The sequence below is a fragment of the Carettochelys insculpta genome, chromosome 8 (genome assembly GCF_033958435.1).
Source record: "Carettochelys insculpta isolate YL-2023 chromosome 8, ASM3395843v1, whole genome shotgun sequence".
In the NCBI taxonomy this organism is placed as follows: Eukaryota; Metazoa; Chordata; order Testudines; family Carettochelyidae; genus Carettochelys; species Carettochelys insculpta.
In genome coordinates, this window is record NC_134144.1 from 43,562,480 (window position 1) to 43,581,337 (window position 18,858).

The window sequence follows — 18,858 nt, forward strand, 5'->3', positions numbered from 1 at the left end:
CCAAGATACCATAAACGTAACACCAATGCTTACAACTGCGTTATTTTTTCATTTATATTTTAGAGGAAGATAAGTGCACACTTCCTGCTAGTTCCAGTGATATTTGGCTCTTGTAGTGACTGCTTAATCCAGGTGGTTGGTTTTACCAAAAGATAGAATTTTGAAAGAGTACAATGATATGTGGTGATATTTTTAGCAATATACATAGGTCTGGTTTACGGAGTTACTGAGCATTCACAACACCATTGAAATTAGTGGCAGTTTTTGGGTTCAGTACACTGGAATTTCAAACCCAGGCTGAGTAACAGACTACTGAAGCTCCCAGAGCTGCTGCTTGTGACCAAACCTGCATGCTCTATTAAGTGCAGTAAGATTTCTGCATTTTTTTCTGTTTAGAATTATAGTGCTGTTCATCTTCAAAGCACTCCACAAAGATGAATGAACAACAGTGTAGTTTCCATAAAAGGGTGCTGAAAGCTGCAGCAACTGGAGCCTGTTAAGTGGTGAAGCAGGTAGCCTTAGATTTTGGGATAAGTTAATGGTGGACATGTTCTATTTTAAACAATAAATGCTAGGCTAGTTACTAGCTTTGGAACTTAAGCCCCCCCCTCCCCCCCCCCCACACAGATGCAAAATAACTGATTTTTAGGATGGGAATCTTTAAATTTTCGTCCTTAAGTTTGAAGTACTTAACTCATTGTGATTAATGGAATAGTTTGCAATTCTCAGAGCTACTTCAGACTGTGTGCACATTCAGAAATGCATATTGCAAGAGTTACACTCAGTTCTTGTTTTAAAATAATCTTCAGAGGCTGGTAACATTTTGTTTTTGTTTTTTTTAAAGAGGGAAGAAATCTTAAATTCCAGGTTACCATATTGCAGTGAGGGATGGATTTTCTGGCAGCTTGAACAGTGAAGGAATTGCAAAACACACAGGGTCTTAGTGATTTCCATTTTCCAAAATGTGAAAACATGGCATACACATTAGTCACATCCAGCTACAGAAGGAATGTGTGTCACAGGCAGGATAGAATTCAGAGGTTTCTGCTTCTCAGTTACAGCTATTCACCACCACACCACTTTTTTTTCAGAAAATAGTACAGGTTTACCTCCTAGGCAACTGTAGAGTGTTTTGGTTCAGTTTGTTTTTTATAATCTGAATTGTCACAACTCTAATTTGGATAATCTCGAAAAAACATTTTCACTTGACCCTTAGAATTTGGTGAGGGCTTCAAGGAAACTCCAGCAACTCCAAAAAATAGGTAATAAGATGCTTTCTGCTCCATAGGGAGCATTTATTAATACTGATCAGGAGCACACCATCTTCACTTGTAGAAGATTTTCATGTTTCTTTTTTTAAAAAAAACAAAAACAAAAAAACACGAACTTTAACCAAAACTAAATAGAGAAACTTTTTTCATATTTTCCACAGATGATACTCTCAAATGGTATGATGAAACTGTTCTGTCTTACAATAACTGGAGACAGGGAAGACCTAAGGTAAAGAAGAATCAGTTTTTTGCTGGAGTGAATCTAGATGGGTTTTGGGATATTTACAACCGTACCCAAAGATGGCAAGCTCTTCAGTTTACTCAACACAGTATTCTTGCCTGTGAAATTGAAATGGGTAAGTAATATCCAGAAATATGTAGACCCAAATTTTAAGGGGCTGGGTATGTAAAGCTAATTTTAAGTCCTAGTCCTGCAAGCCCTTTATGAACAGGCCTGCCAATGAAGACCCTGCATCGCTTCCATTGAAATCGGCACAATTCTCATTGATTTCCATATGCAGGATGAAGCCCTTTTTCTGTAGGCTGGACGTTGATTGTGTGCCTGTATCGCCTACCCATCCTTCAATATGAAAAGAAAGATAATGTGTATCCCTCAAGTAATTTGTATTGAACACTCCTGTACTTGAAATGGGTTGTTAGAGCTGGATGGAATTTAATATCTTCCACCTATTTCTAGTAACTTGAATGAAGTGTATACAATTTTTCCTATGATCTTAATCTTGTACTAGGAACCAGAGAAAAGAAGCCTCCATTGCCCAAGGTGATAAGCCATGGGAATAGCACATACAGGATCCTTCAGAAAAGAGTAAGTTGGTATGAAGCACTAAGAGAATGCAAACAGAATGGAAGTGATCTAGTCAGCATACACAGGGAATCCCAACAGTTGTTTTTGGAAGATATTGTCAAGCGTGATGGATATCCACTGTGGCTTGGGCTATCAAGCTTTGATGTAAGTTTATCCTGTCACAACTATTGTTTCTTATAACAGAAATTTTATGCAGTTGATTTCCAAAATCTTTGCTCTTTCCAGGCCCTTTTAGAGACTGAATTTCTTGCTAGATTTGCTTCTTTTCCCCCTACAACTAATAATGTACATTAACTTTTCCTATTCATTATTACACTTACATGTTAGGGGATTAAAAATGTAATTTAGAATGAATGTCTGATTTTATACTTACATGATTGGCCAAATTCACCCCACTAGCACAGGGAAGCGCATCTTGTAGCCTCTCTGCTCCACTTTACCCACTGTACCACCACAAGCCTTCCAAAGGTTTCCAAAAGGGAAGGATAGTTTGAAGATCCTTTTGGGCTCACCACCAGATAGTGATTCAGGTCATCTGTCCACCACCCTACCTATCTTTGGGCTACACTGTCTCTTCACCTCCCATGGCAAACGTTCCATTGCCAGGATTTCCAGTAGCATACACTTCAAAATGGATCTAGCTTAGTAGCTTTCATAACAAGCTTACGGACTTTACATACTGCAGTCACCTCTGTGGTTTAACAGCTCACAATTTGGCCAAGTAGTAGATTTGTTAGGACAGGAAGTGAAGAATTCCTTACCTAATTGAAAGGATAAGAGAAAATTAGGGGGGCAGAATGTTACCTGTTTGGGTTTTGGCCTGGCTACAATGTTACGCTTGGAGCACCACAGTCTTTTCAAGTGACCAGGGCCTCACTTTTAAGTATTGCTTGGAAAACAGAATTTGCTGCTAATGCTGGGCATTAGGTTAGTACTAACTTGGGGGAAATGGGTTGTCATCTCTTCTGTGAATCATTCTCTGTATGTTTTCCGTGGCCATACATGATCAGCTAAGGCCTGGATGTAGAGGAATAAAAATTATTATTCTTTAATCAGGGAAGTGACTCTAATTTAGAATGGTCTGATGGAAGTGAATTTGACTACCGTCCCTGGGAACTACAAACTTCTGAATCTGTTGGAAACTGTGTTGCTTTGGATACCAAAGGATTTTGGAAATGTGCAAGGTGCACCGATGTTGCTGATGGTGCCATTTGCTATACTTCTGCAGACAGTAAGCCTGACTTCCATTTTTTCTGTAATGCATACTCTATTTTATGTGCCATGTTATGAACAGAATATGAATATTTTATTCTTTAAGACTGATTGTTTAGAAGGAGTGGCAAAGGACTTGTCAGTGTGTCTTGCAAGCTTTCTGATACCATACTTTGGTATTTGATAATAGTGGTGGCCAGATACCTAAACAGGCATTAAAATAGGTACTGCTTGTTAGACTGACTAATTTTGAGAATGTTCCTTTATGCCAAAAATGTTTTCACTGCAGCTTTCACTGCACAGCTTTGTTGGCTCAGCTTCCATGAAGTGATACTGTCATGCTGTCACTGAATTTCTGTTTTAAGAGTTCGTTTACTGCTTGGGACATTTCTTCCTCATATCCATCAATGGAGTGACATCTTACACTGACCTGAGCAAGTAACAAAGAGGAAGCCGTGCTAGTCTATACACTTCTTCAGTCTGAAGAAGTGGGTCTGTCCCACGAAAGCTCACCTAGTAAACCATTTTGCTAGTCTTTAAAGTGCTACTTGACTGCTTTTTGTTTTGACCTGAGCAAGGTTTACAGTGCCTAGCACATTACTGAAAGGCGGTATAGCATAGGAGTTTGAGCAGAAGACCTGCAGGCAAGACTCCTGATTTTTATTTTCAGCTCTGCAGATCACAACCTTTCTGTGCTTTAGTTTCTTCCACTGTAAAATGGGAAGTATTATACCTTCTCTGTGTAAAGCATTAGAGATCTTTATGTAAAAGGTGCTATGAAAATTGCCGTATTAAGAATCTTAGTTTGAGTAGTGGGCACATGAGAAGATCACCTGTATCTGTAGCAACTCACTCCTCTTATTCAGCTATCTTGGCAAAATTTGGAAAATAAAACTGGTGATCTCAGGTTACATTGTTTTTTCAAGGAGCACTTTTAACATGGCTCAATGTTTCATGAAGGAAATTAAAGTAATTAAAGCAATATGATTTTTATCAGTTGTTAGACTGATGACCTCATTGTGACCTCTCATCTGAGTATTAGCTCTTGAATGAGAGGTCCACAATGAATGAGCATATCCTATTTCAAGGTGATCTGAATGCTTGAAATCCAGTAAGAAAGAGCAGTATCCCACTGATAGCTAGAATTTTGCTGGAACTTCTTTTGCAATCATTGGCTGATAATGAATGAATCTGCTATGTTTCAAAAAGCAAACTAAATTGGATGTAAATGAATTTTGCCAATTAGTCAGCTTTTGGGTGTGTTTTTTTTTTTTTTGGACAGCATGCTTACACCAAAGTAATTTGATTGTGCAGAGCCTCTTTTAATTTGCATAATATAAAGTCTTTATATTTTTACAGAGAGACGACTACAGCCACAGCAAACCAAACGCTCCTCCAGGTGTCCATGGGGTATTGGGACATCGCAGTGGTTGCAGTATAAAGATCATTGCTATGCATTTGACATGGCGTTATACAATTTTTCAGTATACACTGCAGAAGAGGCTAAAAGAGTCTGCCAGAAGCTGGGTATGTTTTATTTTATTTAAAATGTGTTTCATCTGCAAATAGTTCATCATGGAAGGACGGTTAGAAAAAATATATTGGCAAAAATTCTGCTGTTATGTTTCTTTGATATAGGACTATATCTAATGCTTGTTTCATCTGGTGACTTTTTTGAGCATTTGATTAATACTTTTGGTGAAGTTGCACAGTTCGATCACTTACATGCAACATGAATGTTCATAAATACTGTGATGCCTCTTGTGTAACCGTCGATAAAGGAGTCAAAAGATCAAGGCTGATTTACAAGGGAAAAACTTATTATTTTACTTTATGCAAATTAACACCTGTATTATCACAAAGTTATTCTTATTATAGCCAGGTTAATAGGATGAATGCAGGGAATTCCCACCAAGGTTTTAAGAGTAGACCCTTTACAAATCACTCACCTTAAACTTAATGACAAAGAAGCTGAAAGGGCAATTTTTGTACTAAAGGAAGAGTGGTTTTTTTTTTTTTTTTTTTTCTTTAGTCAATATTGGGGAGAAGGGACAGGTGAAGCTCCCCTCCTTATTTTAGGAGGTTTAATTTGTCATAATTTTGGCCACAAGGGTTTTTTTTTAATATTTAAGGTTAATTAACATGAAAATTAATTAAATATGTAAGACAAAATTAATTTCAAGGAGGAAGTATTCCCATTACCAGATGTGGTGCCCAATTCAGTGCCAACAGGACCCAGTGTGACTTAGAGCAAGAGTAGTTATTGTTTCTCTTTATGCAGTTTACAGAAAGTCCTTTTGTACCAGCAGAAAATTCGCTGAATTTAAGCATGCCTCCCCAACCTGCCTCTAGTGCACCATCTCCTTCCCAGTATACTTGAAGTACAATGATACCATATATCACTATATGATTTGTTCTTTAGCTACAGCACATTAGCCTGATCCTGTAAGGTGCTGAGCCTCTTTTTCAGTTAATAGGAATCAGTGGAGTTAATTGAAGATGCTCAGCATTTGGAAGGATCAATGTTTTTTTGTTTTTTCAGAAAGTATAATTTAAATATCCACACTTGCAGAAGATTTTTCTTTTTTTTCTTTGCATGATTTTGCTTAAATGACAAAACAAGAAGTTAACTTGCATCTGCAGCTGCTCATGACATTGCATTGCTCTCCTAATCTGTGTTTTTTCTCTGCAAATTACATATCTCGGGTTTTAGGAGTCCAAATCAGCAAATGTTTTTTCTCATTTCTGTAGCTTCAATGATCCCTTTTGAACTTTTAGAAAATCTATTTAATTTAAGAAGACTGAGGGGAAACCTCTAAAATTTATTTCTGTATTGATCACTAAATTCTTCCCTTAGATCCTTCTGCAACACTTTTGACTATAAGAGATGCTGAAGAGAATGCATTTGTCAGCAAGCACATAAGGGAAAACGATCTCATTACCGGACGAGTATGGCTTGGATTGTCTCAAAACTTCAGGGGTAAGAACTAACTACCAACTATGTATGTGTATATTTTACATGGTAAATAAAAATGAATGGACATAATAAAATGCAGTAAACCCTCGATTTAATGAATTAATGTGGGGAGGGGTGTTCGCTATTCTTGAAAGTTCATTAAATGCAAGGGTTTACTTTCCAGCTACACCCACTAGGTTCTTGCAGCCCCATTTCCCATCACCCCTGGGGAAAAAAAAACCCCACAACTCTCACTCAAAAGAGCTGCCACCACTGGAGGAGCTGCTGGCCCCGCCGTGTGGCTAGAGGTGCTGCTGCTGGAGCCACCATGCTCTCCTCCCACCGGGGTGGGGCGCATTCATGAGTGCCAGTCGGCCCGTGTATGTTCCCCACCCCTGGTGGGAAGAGTGTGTGGTGGCTCCAATAGCAGAGGTGGCGGCTCCTCCAGGCTGCAGCAGTGGTAAGTCTCTTTTTGGGCGGGAGAGAGATGATTTTAAGGACCCCAGCGGACTTCGGGAACAATGGGGTGTGTCCATTGTTCCTGAAGTCTGCTAAATCGGAGTCCATAAAATCAAGGGTTTACTGTAAAAGCAATTCTTAAAATTTGAAATGTTCATGGCTGCTACTTTGCAATTAATTGGCATCAATCTATAGAGCATAGTACCTTCTTCTTCTTGAGTTTGTGTCAGTTTCTAATGTATTTTGATTTGTGATTTAGAATTGTTTTCATGTATATTCAGTGCTTTAAATTCGGACATTTAGCTGCTAGTTTAAGATGCATGGGTTAGAAGAGGTAGCAATGAAGAGCTGTTTTTGTTGGCTTTTTAAATTATTTGAAAATGGTTTGTGTTTCACAGATTCGCTTCTGCTTTTGTGGCTTTGGACTGAAAATTAGATCACCAACAAAGGGACATTTGTACAGGAGCTTGGGGTTTGGAGAACTAGCTGGCTGCAGTTTAATTCAGATAGGACTGAGATAATGGTGGTGGGCTGGTGGAAGAGGGCAGAAGAGTAGGTGGAAATTTTACGGGCATCCAACTCTTCTTTATAATGTATGTCAGTAGAGATGGTATTAGATCCTGGGTCAATCTTGGATTCCCAGAGAGCATCTGTGCCAAGAGTATTTTCCATCTGCAGCCGGCAATACAAACTTTCTCTCCAGTGTGAATCTTGTCAGAATTATCCTGCTTTTATCAGCTCAAGACTAGATTGCTGTAATGTGCCCTGCATGGGACTACTTATGGGGACTACTTGGAAGCTGAATCTACTACCAGAATGTGGTAGTGCTCTTAAGTGGAGTCACACATTAGAACAGTACACCATGATCTATGCTGCCTTCCATTAAGTTTCTAGGTGGTCTTCAAGCTGCACATGATTTGGGACCTGGTTACCTACATTTAGGATGAGTAGAGGCACTTGAGCCAAATCTCCTTTAAGAGAAATGAGACTGATGCCGTGACAGGGCATTTTCTGTGCAGGTCACTTAGGCTGCATCTACACTATGAGAAATTTGGATTGATTAATATCGATTTTGTAATTCTGGAATTTGTGGCTGTCTCTACACTAGCCCCAAACTTCGAAATGGCCACGCAAATGGCCATTTTGAAGTTTACTAATGAAGCGCTGAAATGCATATTCAGTGCTCCATTAGCATGCGGGTGGCCGCGGCACTTCGAAATTGACGCGGCTCGCCGCCGCGCAGCTCGTCCCGACGGGGCTCCTTTTCGAAAGGACCCCGCCTACTTCAAAGTCCCCTTATTCCCATCAGCTCATGGCAAAATGCTCACATAAGAGAAAATAATGTAGAGGAGGATAACGATTTAAATCATGTATGTTCTGTAAACAGATGGCCCCGGAAGAACCTTTGCTAAGATAGGTATGGAACAAAACAGACCACAGAACGAGTGTCACTGCAGGTATAATAAGGTGGTGGTGGAAGCTCCGAATTTCATTGATTGGGGGCGGGGGGCAGCTCATGTTCCTGGGGGCGGGGGGAACAAGCACTGAGGGCCTAGTTGACATGGTCCCTTCCTGGAGAATCAGTCCCCTCAGCTAATGAGACTTCCTCCTCTGCCAGTATCTCAGCTGCCAGGGGAGACTTCCCTCCGGTGGCAGCAAGCCCCTTAGTCACCAGAAGAGACTTCTCCATGGCAGCTGCAAGTCCCCGAATATCTTAGCTGTCGGAAGAAGACTCCCCCCTCCCCCCGGCAGCAGTTAACAACTGTGTATCTTAGCCACCAAAGGAGATTTCCCCCTGGCAGGAGCAAGCCCTGGTGTGGGTGAGGGGGTTCAGTGGGGGGCCAGTTGAAATGGTCCTCCCTGAAAATCTTAGGCACTGGGAGAGACTTCCTCACAGTGGCAGCAAGCCCCAGAATATCTTAGCTGCCAGGGGAGGCTTCCCCATGGCAGCAGCAAAGCTCCCAGTAGCTTAGCCACTGGGATGGACTTCCCCACAGCAGCAGCAAGCCCCCGAATATCTTTCCCATCCTTGGAGCCCTAAATGTGCACCTGGCAGCATGGTCAGCACCAAATGGCAGGCACATCCTTTTACTGGGTTTGGGGCTACCATTGTGATGTGGCAGAATGCAGGAAAGACCCAGACTCTGGCACCTGTTGTGGAGGGAAGGGGGTTCGCATGCAAATGGAAGCAGTTGAGAAGTTTCTTGGCCTGTTATACAAGCACGACTCCCAGAACACAGCCTTGTTGATTGTGTGGTACAGCGGGGCAGCGGCTGGCGCCAGGCAGTGCAGAAGAAAACAACAAGTGTAGAGACAGCCACAGACTCCCTGCAGGGGCTATTTGAATGGGTAGATGCACTCACAGCACTAATAGCAAAGAAAGAAAGATACTTCTCAGGCTCTCATACTAACATGAGTCCACAGCCACTGGCTTGCTACTCCTGCTTTGAAATTCACAGTATTCCTGTTATTGGAGAGCAGTGGCTAGAGCGGAGCGTGAGAGTGGCATTGTAGGTTACACACTGGACACCTCTGGAGACTAATAAATTTGCTTTTAAGATGTGGCGCTTCCACACTGGCCTTTTATCGAATACATGTGAATAAATAATTTATCATTTTCACACTATGTTGTAATATTGCAAATTTTGATGGTGATATATCAAAGCACTATTTGTGATCTTTTCTACAGCTAAGTCCTTGAACTGGCTTGATGGTTCAACAGTTAACTATGCCAACTGGGCAAACGGAACTACAAAAGTCAGTGGTAAATGCAGCATTATCCTATCCACTGATGGAATATGGTATGAAGTTGACTGCAATCATAGTAGAGGCAGAGTTGTTTGTAAAGCTCCTCTGGGTATGTCCGTCTTATGTTTAATATACAACTTATTTGTTGCACTGAAGGCTTTTTGTGTCAGGCAAGGTCTGTGCACAAAACACTGAGCTGAAAATCAGTCCAGAAGAACTATGACTTAAGGGGGACTGAAATGTCACATAGGTCTTCTGTGTGCTCTCTGCCTAGCATTTGTCCAGTATAATTGTAGAAGACTTACAGAGCGGATACTTTTTCTTATAGTTTTGAAGAATCTGGACTAATTTACGTTCCAATGTTGGCTTTAAATCAGGGTGCGGTTTTTTGTAAGACCCATCTGTGATATGAGGTTCATTTTATCCTGTTTATTTTTACACAGCTTTTGTTTTTGCAAACAGTGCAACTAATTTCTGCTGTAATCTTTGTTTGTTCAATCCCTAATTGTCACATTGCTATGCATGGAGTATGCAATGTTGATAGGACACTAGTAGGGCTTAAAAAATTAAAAAATGCTTCATAGTAAGAACTGGCTATACTGAGTCAGACTGATGGTTCATCTAATCCAGTATTTCATCATCTGACAGTTGACAGTGCCAGGTGCTTTCAAAGGGAATAAAACTGACCTATCCTGTTACCCATTCCCGGCTTTTGGAAGTCAGAGATTAGGGACTTCCAGAGCATATAGGGCAGGAGTGGCCAACCAGTTAGCAATGAAGAGCCAAAATAGCAGTGGATAGAGTGCAAAGAGCCACGTATTATATATTTATTTATATAGCGCGCACTCTCTCTGTCTTATATATGTAATATAGATTGATATGTAAAAATATAGTATGTGGCTCCCCCTCTCCCAAAGCCAAGCACCCCCCAGCCTTCCTGCTCTAACTGAATGCCCTCCCCCAGAGCCAGGTCTCTCCCCACCCCTAGACTCCCTCCCCTGCTCTAATTCCGTGGTGGTGACTAACTGGAGCTGCTGGTAGAGCCACCGCTGCCACTACATGCTTCTCCGACCACCCTTCTAGTGAAATAGTTTTCCTAATATCCAACCTTGATCTCCCACACTGCAACTTGAGACCATTGCTCCTCATTCTGTCATCACTGAGAAAAGCCTCCCTCCATCCTCTTTGGAAACCCTCAGGTAGCTGAAGGCTGCTGTCCAATCACCGCTCGCTCTTCTCTTCTGTAGACCAAATAAGACAAAATCCCTCTGATTTTCCTCATATGTCATGTACTTCAGCTCCCAAATAATTTTTGTTGCCAGCTGCTGGACTCTCTCCAATGTGTCCACATCCTTTTCTGTAATGGGGGCCCCAGAATTGGATGCAGTACTCCAGATGTGTCCTCACCAGTGCTGAATAGAGGGGAATAATCACTTCCCTAGGTCTGCTGGCAGCGCTCTTACTAGTGCACCTAATATGCCATCAGCATTTTTCGCTACAAGGATGCACTTTTGACTCGTGTCCAGCTTCTCATCCACTGTAATCCCCAGGTCCTTTTCTGCACAGGTAATGTTTTACCAGTCAGTCCCCAGCCTGTTGCACTGCTCGGGATTCTTCTGTCCCAAATGCAGGACTCTGCACTTGTGCTTGTGGAACCTCATCAGATTTCTTTTGGCCTAATCCTCCAATTTGCCTAGGTCACTTTGGACTCTATCCCTACCCTCTAGCACATCTGCCTCTTTCCCTAGCTTAGTTTCATATGTGAACTTGGTGAGGGTGCAGTCCATCCCCTCATCCAGGTCATTAATAAAGATGTTGGAAAAAAATGGCCCCAGAACAAACTCTTGGGGCATTCCACTTGATACTGACCACCAACCAGATATCAAGCCATTGGCTACTACGCATTGAGCCCAACGATCTAGCCAGCTTCTTGTCTACCTACAGTCCATTTATCCAATTCATACTACTTTAACTTCAAGAATACTGTGGGCGACTGTATCAAAAGCTTTGCTGAAGTCCAAGTATGTCAGGTCCACCAACTTCCCCATATCCACAGATCTATCTACCTCTTCATAGAAGGCAATCAAGTTAGTCGGGCATGACTTGCTTGCAGTGAATCCATATTGAATCCATGTTGAATATTTGCATGTGTCTGTAAGACTTAAAATACAATTCCTGAACTTCAATAAAGTGAGCTGATAGTGAATTTATAAATGTTAGTATAAAACTTTACTCAAATATTTTTCAATCAAAAACATGGATTATTTATCTTTTACAGGCACTAATCATACTGGAGTGGCTGTAGCATTTGCTCTCTTAATTATTCTAGTCCTGGTTGCTGGATTAATTTGGTATCTCTACAAAAAGCATCGTCTTCAGTGGAGTGGCTTGTTTGCAGTGCGTTATGAACGAGGTTTGAATGAAGATGAGACTGATAACATGTTCACCAAAGATGGTTATTGAGAGAACTGTTCTTGCTAGCTGTCTGTTTGTTTTTACAAATTCCACTGTATGAAACTATGGAGAATGGTCTACTTGACACTTTTAGTTCTGTCTGAAAAATGAATAAGAAGTTTAACAGGTGGCTAAAGTCTGCCCTCTAATACGTCCAATTTCAAGCGAGTGGGAGTTAAATGCATTTGACTCTAGCTGTGAATTTTGCACAAGATAGAAGTTCCCTGAGGCTCTGGAGGTCTCTGATTCCATATTGGCTCTGAATATGCCTCTAAAATCTTTACACACGTTCTTCCCCACACCACTGACTGCCTTGATTTTATTTATTTATTTTTGTAAGGTGGTTCTTTGGTTGGGGTTAGCAATAGACATTTAACAAATGCAAAACAAACTTTAAATTGTGCTCAAGCTATTTTGCTTTTTACAAGCAATTATTATTTAAACCATTGGTGCATTGGATCACCCTGCAACAACTAGATCAAAATATAATGATAAATACTAGATCAATGAGAATCACTTTTTTGTAAGAGAGAAAGCCGTGTTAGTCTATATAATATCAAAACAAAAAAAGCAGTAAAGTAGCACTTTAAAGACTAACAAAATAGTTTATTAGGGGAGCTTTCATGGGACAGACCCACTTTTTCAGACCATAGCCATACCAGAACAGACTCAATATTTAAGGCATAGAGAACCAAAAATAGTAATCAAGGTTGACAAATCAGAAAAACAATTATCAAGGTGAGCAAATCAGAGAGCAGAGGGGTGGAGGGGGAGTCAAGAATTAGATTAAGGCAAGTGTGCAGAAGACCCCCCCCCATAGTGTCCCAGAAAATTTGCACCCCGGTTCAAATCACTTGTTAATGTGTCAAATTCAAATATCAAAGAGTTCATCAGTCTTGGTTTGTGGATCAGGAGTATTACTTTTTTGTAATAAGTCTTTATTAGCTGTGATACAATAGGGTGGTTTGTGACCACTGACAATTTCTGCTCTCACTGAGCTTAGAATTTTTCAACATTTCGTATGCTCCTTTTGGTCCCAGGACTGTAGTAGGAAAAAGATAATCTTGTATCTGAACATTTGTTTTCTCGGAGATTTATCATAAGGCCATCATTTTTTGTCATACTGAACTAATCCGCTATGGAACGAGAATACTCTAGCTATAAAGATATATCCTTATTTTTTTAAAAAAAGGAAATATTTCTTGTATGGGCCTGATGCAGGCTCATATCTGAAAAGCCATGTTCTCCAAAGATGCTACTACAGCTTGAACCTTTCTAGTCTGGTACCCTCAGGACATGACTGGTGCCAAAAGAGAATTTGTCATACCATGAGAGGTCACTATTCTCTAGCAGCATGATCAAAACTACTTCTGCTAACTGGGCTTTTTGAAGACATTTAGGGGTAAATTAGAGTAAAATTACAGCACAGAACATTGACTGCCAGGACTGGTGCCTGTGAGTGAGCAAACTTTAGGGGACCACAGGAAACTTGGCCACACCCATAATGGGTGGACATGCAGCTAACAAAAACTGTAGATGTTGCTGGGTGAGAGAGTGCCAGATGAGAGTTTCATCCTATAGTATCAGCACAAATGGGATGAAGAGCTAAATGAAAACATGAGCAAAATTCAAACTCTATGCAAACATGGTCTGATCTTCTAAAAGCAGCTCCCTGGATCATGTATTTTTCATGTAAGGAAACTGTTCCTTGTAAGCAAGATGTTTGTCTTCTTTTTCATAGGCTCTGATATGTTGTGATGCAAGCACTCCATACCAGGCATGTTTATGTTGAAAATCAATTCCTGGGAATGGGGAGAGAGTCAAAAAGGAAGGCTACTTTTAAACTAGTATTTGGAATTAGATCTGAATGATTATGTCCTGTACTTACACATGGGAAAGACCAACAGTTTGTTTCCTAGTCTGTTGCAGGCTGACAGGAGTGTTTCAGAGCTGGTGTTTCCTCAGGTTGCTGAACCACTATCCTGCCAGTGTAAGGCGCCTCACTGCCTACTTCCTAAGAAAATGTGTGTGCAAGGATAGTAAGAATAACGTATTATGTGGAGGGGGTGTTGTACAAAATGGGAGAAAAGTCAGGGCAGAAACATGCTCTGACGGGGACTCCTGCAGTAGCAAGTTAGACTTCAAATAGCAGGTAATGATCTAGCACAGCTCTTCTGATCAAGAAACACAAAAAGATATACATTGTATTTCATCTGACTAATATCCTAACTCACGCTATGATCAAACATACAACTTACAACCGGTCAATAAATAAGGTATTTCCTCTACAATCAGTTTTGGAAAATATGTCCTAGGTAGTGAGTGCGAGGGAATGTACAGTAACTTGTGTATACAAGCTAAGCTAAAAACTCTTGATTTTTATGTGCTGTCAGTTGTAGTTAATTTGCGCTCCAAAAGGGCTACTAGAGTGAAGAGTTTTTAATATATATTACTTGATTAAACCATTTATAGTGAGTCATTGTGTGGAGTGAAATAATAATTGTAAGTAAAAGTGCTTCTTAATGCATATAGTCTTTTTTAAAATCACGCCTGTTTGCTGTTTTGAAGGTGTATATGTTGTTTAACACACACACACACACACACACACACACACACACACACACACACACACACACACACACACACACACACACACACACACACACACAAATTTATTCCTGCTATAATTCTATCAGTAACAGTGGCATTACATCCAGAGTACATTTGGCCAAATATACTGAGATTACTACTGAGGTTTGTTTTTGGTTTGGTTTGGTTTTGTTTTGTTTTAAGATATGTTAAAAGTTATAGGCCAGACCTATGAGCCTCTGTTTTTGTTGCTCATGCAACACCCTCCTTTGCACTTGTTTGCACTGTTCTGACATGCAGTCTTTTAAAATGATACTTGGAAGTGCAGTATCTCTAGCAAGATTATTGTAGATGGTTTTATTACTCATGTACAAGATGGGAACCAGATAAGCATGCTAACGAAAATAGTTCCATATTAGCGCTCTGACTGGAGAAAAAGCAAGCACTTTGTCTTTTTGATACTTGGGCACAGCTGAGAAAAGAGAAGAAAGAAATTAGCCTTAAAGCAATTTATGGGGAAAAAAATTGATATTGGCTCTAATACCTTGAAATAGATTTAAGGTAAAAATCTGTGACTATTTAACCTCATTGCTGCAAACGCACTATTTGAAGCACAACTGTCTGGTTCTTGTGATACTCTTACTGTTTTATTATAATTATGCAACATTTGTACAATAGTAGAACCAAATGGAGCTAGTGGTGTTATAGCAGGTACTGTACAAACACATAAGACACATCTTGTTTATACTGGTGTAACAACAAAATTTTCCAACTAATAATTGTGATAAAATAAAAATATTGATAGGCAGTATGGCCATGGTCCAACAAAGCACTGAAATACATGCATAATTTTAAGGTAACATAAATGCTTAAATACTTTGGGGTCTAAACTAGTGGATTTAGAAGTTTATTTAATATAATACAAAGTTGTAGATTGTTCAGTGATCTTTTCTAATAAATGGATTGATCAGGGTATTTTTGTACAAATATAAATAGATAAATATGCTCAGCCTTGGTGGTTTTATGACTGATTGTTTGCACTCCATGAGTTTGCCCAGATGTGAATTTACAGATTAAAAAATATATTTTGTTACTACCAAGATAAGTAAATTATAATTTCAAGATAAGATGAATATACAATAAAGGGATACCATGTTTTTTATTGTTTCATTTGTGTATTGTTGTGAACTATGTAAATCATTTTCTAAGGTACCCTTCCAATATTTTCTGCCATATACAATTAAATGGAGTCTTGGGTAGATTTTATTTTCAGTGAGCACAGCTGCCTTAGCATAAATGAACAGCCCACTTTCTGAATGGAAGTGAGGATAATACACAAACATGCTTTCTATAACTCTTGAAAAATAAAATTTGTAAAAAGTCAGACTAGTGGGTTTTTGTATGAGAAAAATTGACAGACCTGAATGTCTTTACAGCACTTATCATAATGCTGTTTCTGTAATAAAGTAATGACTTATTTTAAGTGGGTTCAGTATAAATTTTGTTACTGATTAGAAACCGGAGGTGGTGTATTCCTTTATGATGGAGAAAAACATGTTGCTGTGGAATACAATGAGACTCTAAGGCCGCATCTACATTAGCAAGTTCTTTTGGAAAATTGGTCCCTTTTCCAAAAGAACACATGGAGTGTCCACATTCAAAATGCCCTCTTTTGATTCAAAAGTGAAAGTGTGTGTCTCTTCCAGAAGCCCTCTTCCATTCCTAGATCAGGAAGTGCAGATGAGCCTGCCAACTGGATTCTCACAACACTGAGGGACTCAGGGCAGGGCTGAGTGGCATGTCCCCCACCAGCCCAAAGGGCAGGGCTCTACACAAACCTCAGCTCCAGCTCCCTGTACTTCCTGGCTCTGTGCTCCATTGTAGGACAGCTATGGGGCCCACGCAGGGGAAGGCGGGTTTGCAGCCACTATCTCCCAGCCCACGGCTCTGCAAAGCCTTCCAAGGTGGAGCCCCCCAGCAGGGAGAAAAAGGAATGGCACCACACAGGTGGGCACCCCCTGTGCCAGCCCATCCCCACTTCCACTGGCTGCCAGCTTTTCCCTTTAAGGGGAGGCAGCTCACTGCTGAGCCCACACCAGCAGCAGGCAGGTATGGGGTTCAGAGGAGAAAGATGTAGTGCCTGTTATCTATTTAAATTGTTCTGGAAGTACGTGATTAATGGAAGTAACTTAAGCAATTTTTTTTTTAAAAAGGGAACAGGATGCCAAGTGGTGAGATTTGTCAGTTAGCATCTAAATATCCCTCTAGGAGAGCCACTTCCAACTAAACCAATGAGATTTTATTGCCCCTAGCTTATTACAGTGCATCTTGTAACCACCACCAGGGGACGGGAATGGAGAGAGCACAGGAGTTACTCTGGGTAGTGGAGTGCCGATTACTCAAATACAGCACAGTACCAGGTAAACAAGAGTTTACTGTATTTTGAAGATAAATCTGGCCTATTTAATTTTAAGCATTTCATTCATGCTAAGGTCTTGCACACTTGTGCCCCAGGGTTCTTTTCAGCCTATGTGGTGAACCCCTAAAGATGGGTACCTCCCCTATTTTCAGGGGAATTCCCTAGGGGAAGAATATCCCATCAGGTATAGTCATTTTATCTTCTAGCCCAAGAGACTTTGTCTGATGTATAATGAGACACACAAAATTTAAATATCTTCACTGACATCAAATTCTGTGGTTCCTACTGATATTAATTCTAGTGGGGCTTTTGTCCAAGTAGGGGAGACAAAAGGTTCAATAATGCTGTGCAGATCTGCTGCATTGAGCTCAAGGAGGTAGAGGAGGTTTATTTTTTTTTCTGGCTTTAATAATATTTTGGATGAAGTTCACCAGGTCTATTGTAAGCGTTAACCTATCCTAAAAGGAAAGAACAAGCATTAGAAAATGGCTTTTTGAACGTATTTTTATCATGGGCCTCTATTTTAGTCTGTTATTAGTAAAACAAACCAACAATCCTGGAGCACTGTAGAGACTAACGAAATGATTTATTAGATGATGAGCTTTCCTAGGACCGCCACACTTCTTCCGCTCTACCGCCTGCTCTGTTATTAGTGTCAGTTCTAGTTCGTCCTCAGAGAATTTAAAGGTCGTCTGTTCCCAGGCGGCCGTGTGCTCTAAAAGCTGGCACAGACTGACCTGTTACCGGGAGTCACCCCCATGACATGGGTAAAGACCATAAATGTTTCTAGCTCTGGCCCAGGTCCGCGCCCGCCTGCTGCAGCGGCACCGGCTGTTGCGTGCTTCCTCCCACCTGCCCTGCCGTTTTCTCGCCGTGTGGCACCCACACGCCACATCCCCACCCCGGGCGACAGCCGTCAGCGGCGCTCTCCCTGCCCCTGCCCGGGCGTCTGCCCCAGACCATCGAATCCCGTTGAATTACCCACATGGCTTCGATTCCGTTTTCGAACGCCTGGGCCCCGCCCGGCCCGAGCCGGGCCTGTGGCGGAGCCCCCGAGAGGCTGGAGGGGGAGGGAGGAGCAGGGCGCGTTCACTCTGGCGGGGCGAGGGGCGGCTTAGGAGGAGGCTGCAGGCCCGGGAGGGAAGCGGGGGTGCTCGGAACAGCCGCCAGCCCCTCAGACGCAGCCCAGGCCCAGCCTGCGGGGGCAATGGCGGGCGGGGGCAGCCGCAGTAGGTGGTGTCCGGCAGGCGCGCTGCTCCCCCTGCCGGCGCAGCCGAGGCGGGAGGGCTCGGAGCCGGCGCGAAGTCGAGCGAGGCAGGGCCATGGTGCGCCCCCCCGTCCCCGCGCTCTTCGGCCTCCTGGCCGCCGCCGTCTCCTCCGTCAACGGAGCAGCCGGTAAGGTGCCCCCGCTCCACCGTCGGCGCCTGTCAGCCCCCGGCCTCCGGCGGCGTGCGGGGCTGGGAGCACAGCAGTGGTCCCTCTCGGGGCGGCGGGGTCCGACACCCCCTGCTGGAGACAGCGCGGCCCGCGGAGGGGATCCGGTCTCCAGACGCATTTCCCCTCTGTGTTGTAAGTCTGTAGAGGGGAGCAGGAATCCTGCTGGTGGCCGCATAGTCCCATGTGGCGGGGACGGGGGACGGGGGACGGCGGGCTGTGCTGCGCTTCGCTGTGCTGCGTTAGGCACTGCACAGCTCTGGGGCTCGCTGCTCTCTGCCACCCTTGGGCTGCCGTGGAAATAGCTCGTCTGGGCTGCAAAATAGGCCACGTTTTAAAACGTGTTAGCAAAAACATGTTACCAAACCCGGCTTCAAGCAGGGCTTGGCACCCATGGCCAGTTGCGTTGAAACCCCTGTTACGGGCTGGGGGCATCCTTAAGGGAGTCTAGTGTTAGCCACCCACAAAGGCGCTGAACCACCGCCTAGTC

General features: G+C 42.2%; 2 protein-coding genes across 3 annotated transcripts in view; both read left to right on the top strand.

Moving 5' to 3' along the window:
- The window catches only part of LY75 (lymphocyte antigen 75), a 75,735-nt gene extending 61,138 nt beyond the window's left edge, over window positions 1-14,597 (top strand). The window contains exons 29-35 of one of the 2 annotated variants that reach the window (XM_075002093.1): window positions 1,433-1,627; window positions 2,021-2,241; window positions 3,154-3,328; window positions 4,669-4,836; window positions 6,167-6,289; window positions 9,414-9,581; window positions 11,751-14,597. In XM_075002093.1, the coding sequence (XP_074858194.1) occupies window positions 1,433-1,627; window positions 2,021-2,241; window positions 3,154-3,328; window positions 4,669-4,836; window positions 6,167-6,289; window positions 9,414-9,581; window positions 11,751-11,935 (1,235 nt within the window). In that variant the 3' untranslated portion in view covers window positions 11,936-14,597. The remainder of the gene's footprint in view (window positions 1-1,432; window positions 1,628-2,020; window positions 2,242-3,153; window positions 3,329-4,668; window positions 4,837-6,166; window positions 6,290-9,413; window positions 9,582-11,750) is intronic. The other variant, XM_075002094.1, reaches the window with a different exon arrangement.
- A 129-nt stretch (window positions 14,598-14,726) lies between these two features.
- Window positions 14,727-18,858, top strand: part of CD302 (CD302 molecule) — a 36,539-nt gene continuing 32,407 nt past the window's right edge. Inside the window, exon 1 of the mRNA XM_075002097.1 lies at window positions 14,727-18,329. Coding sequence (XP_074858198.1) covers window positions 18,257-18,329 — 73 coding nt within the window. The 5' untranslated portion in view covers window positions 14,727-18,256. The remainder of the gene's footprint in view (window positions 18,330-18,858) is intronic.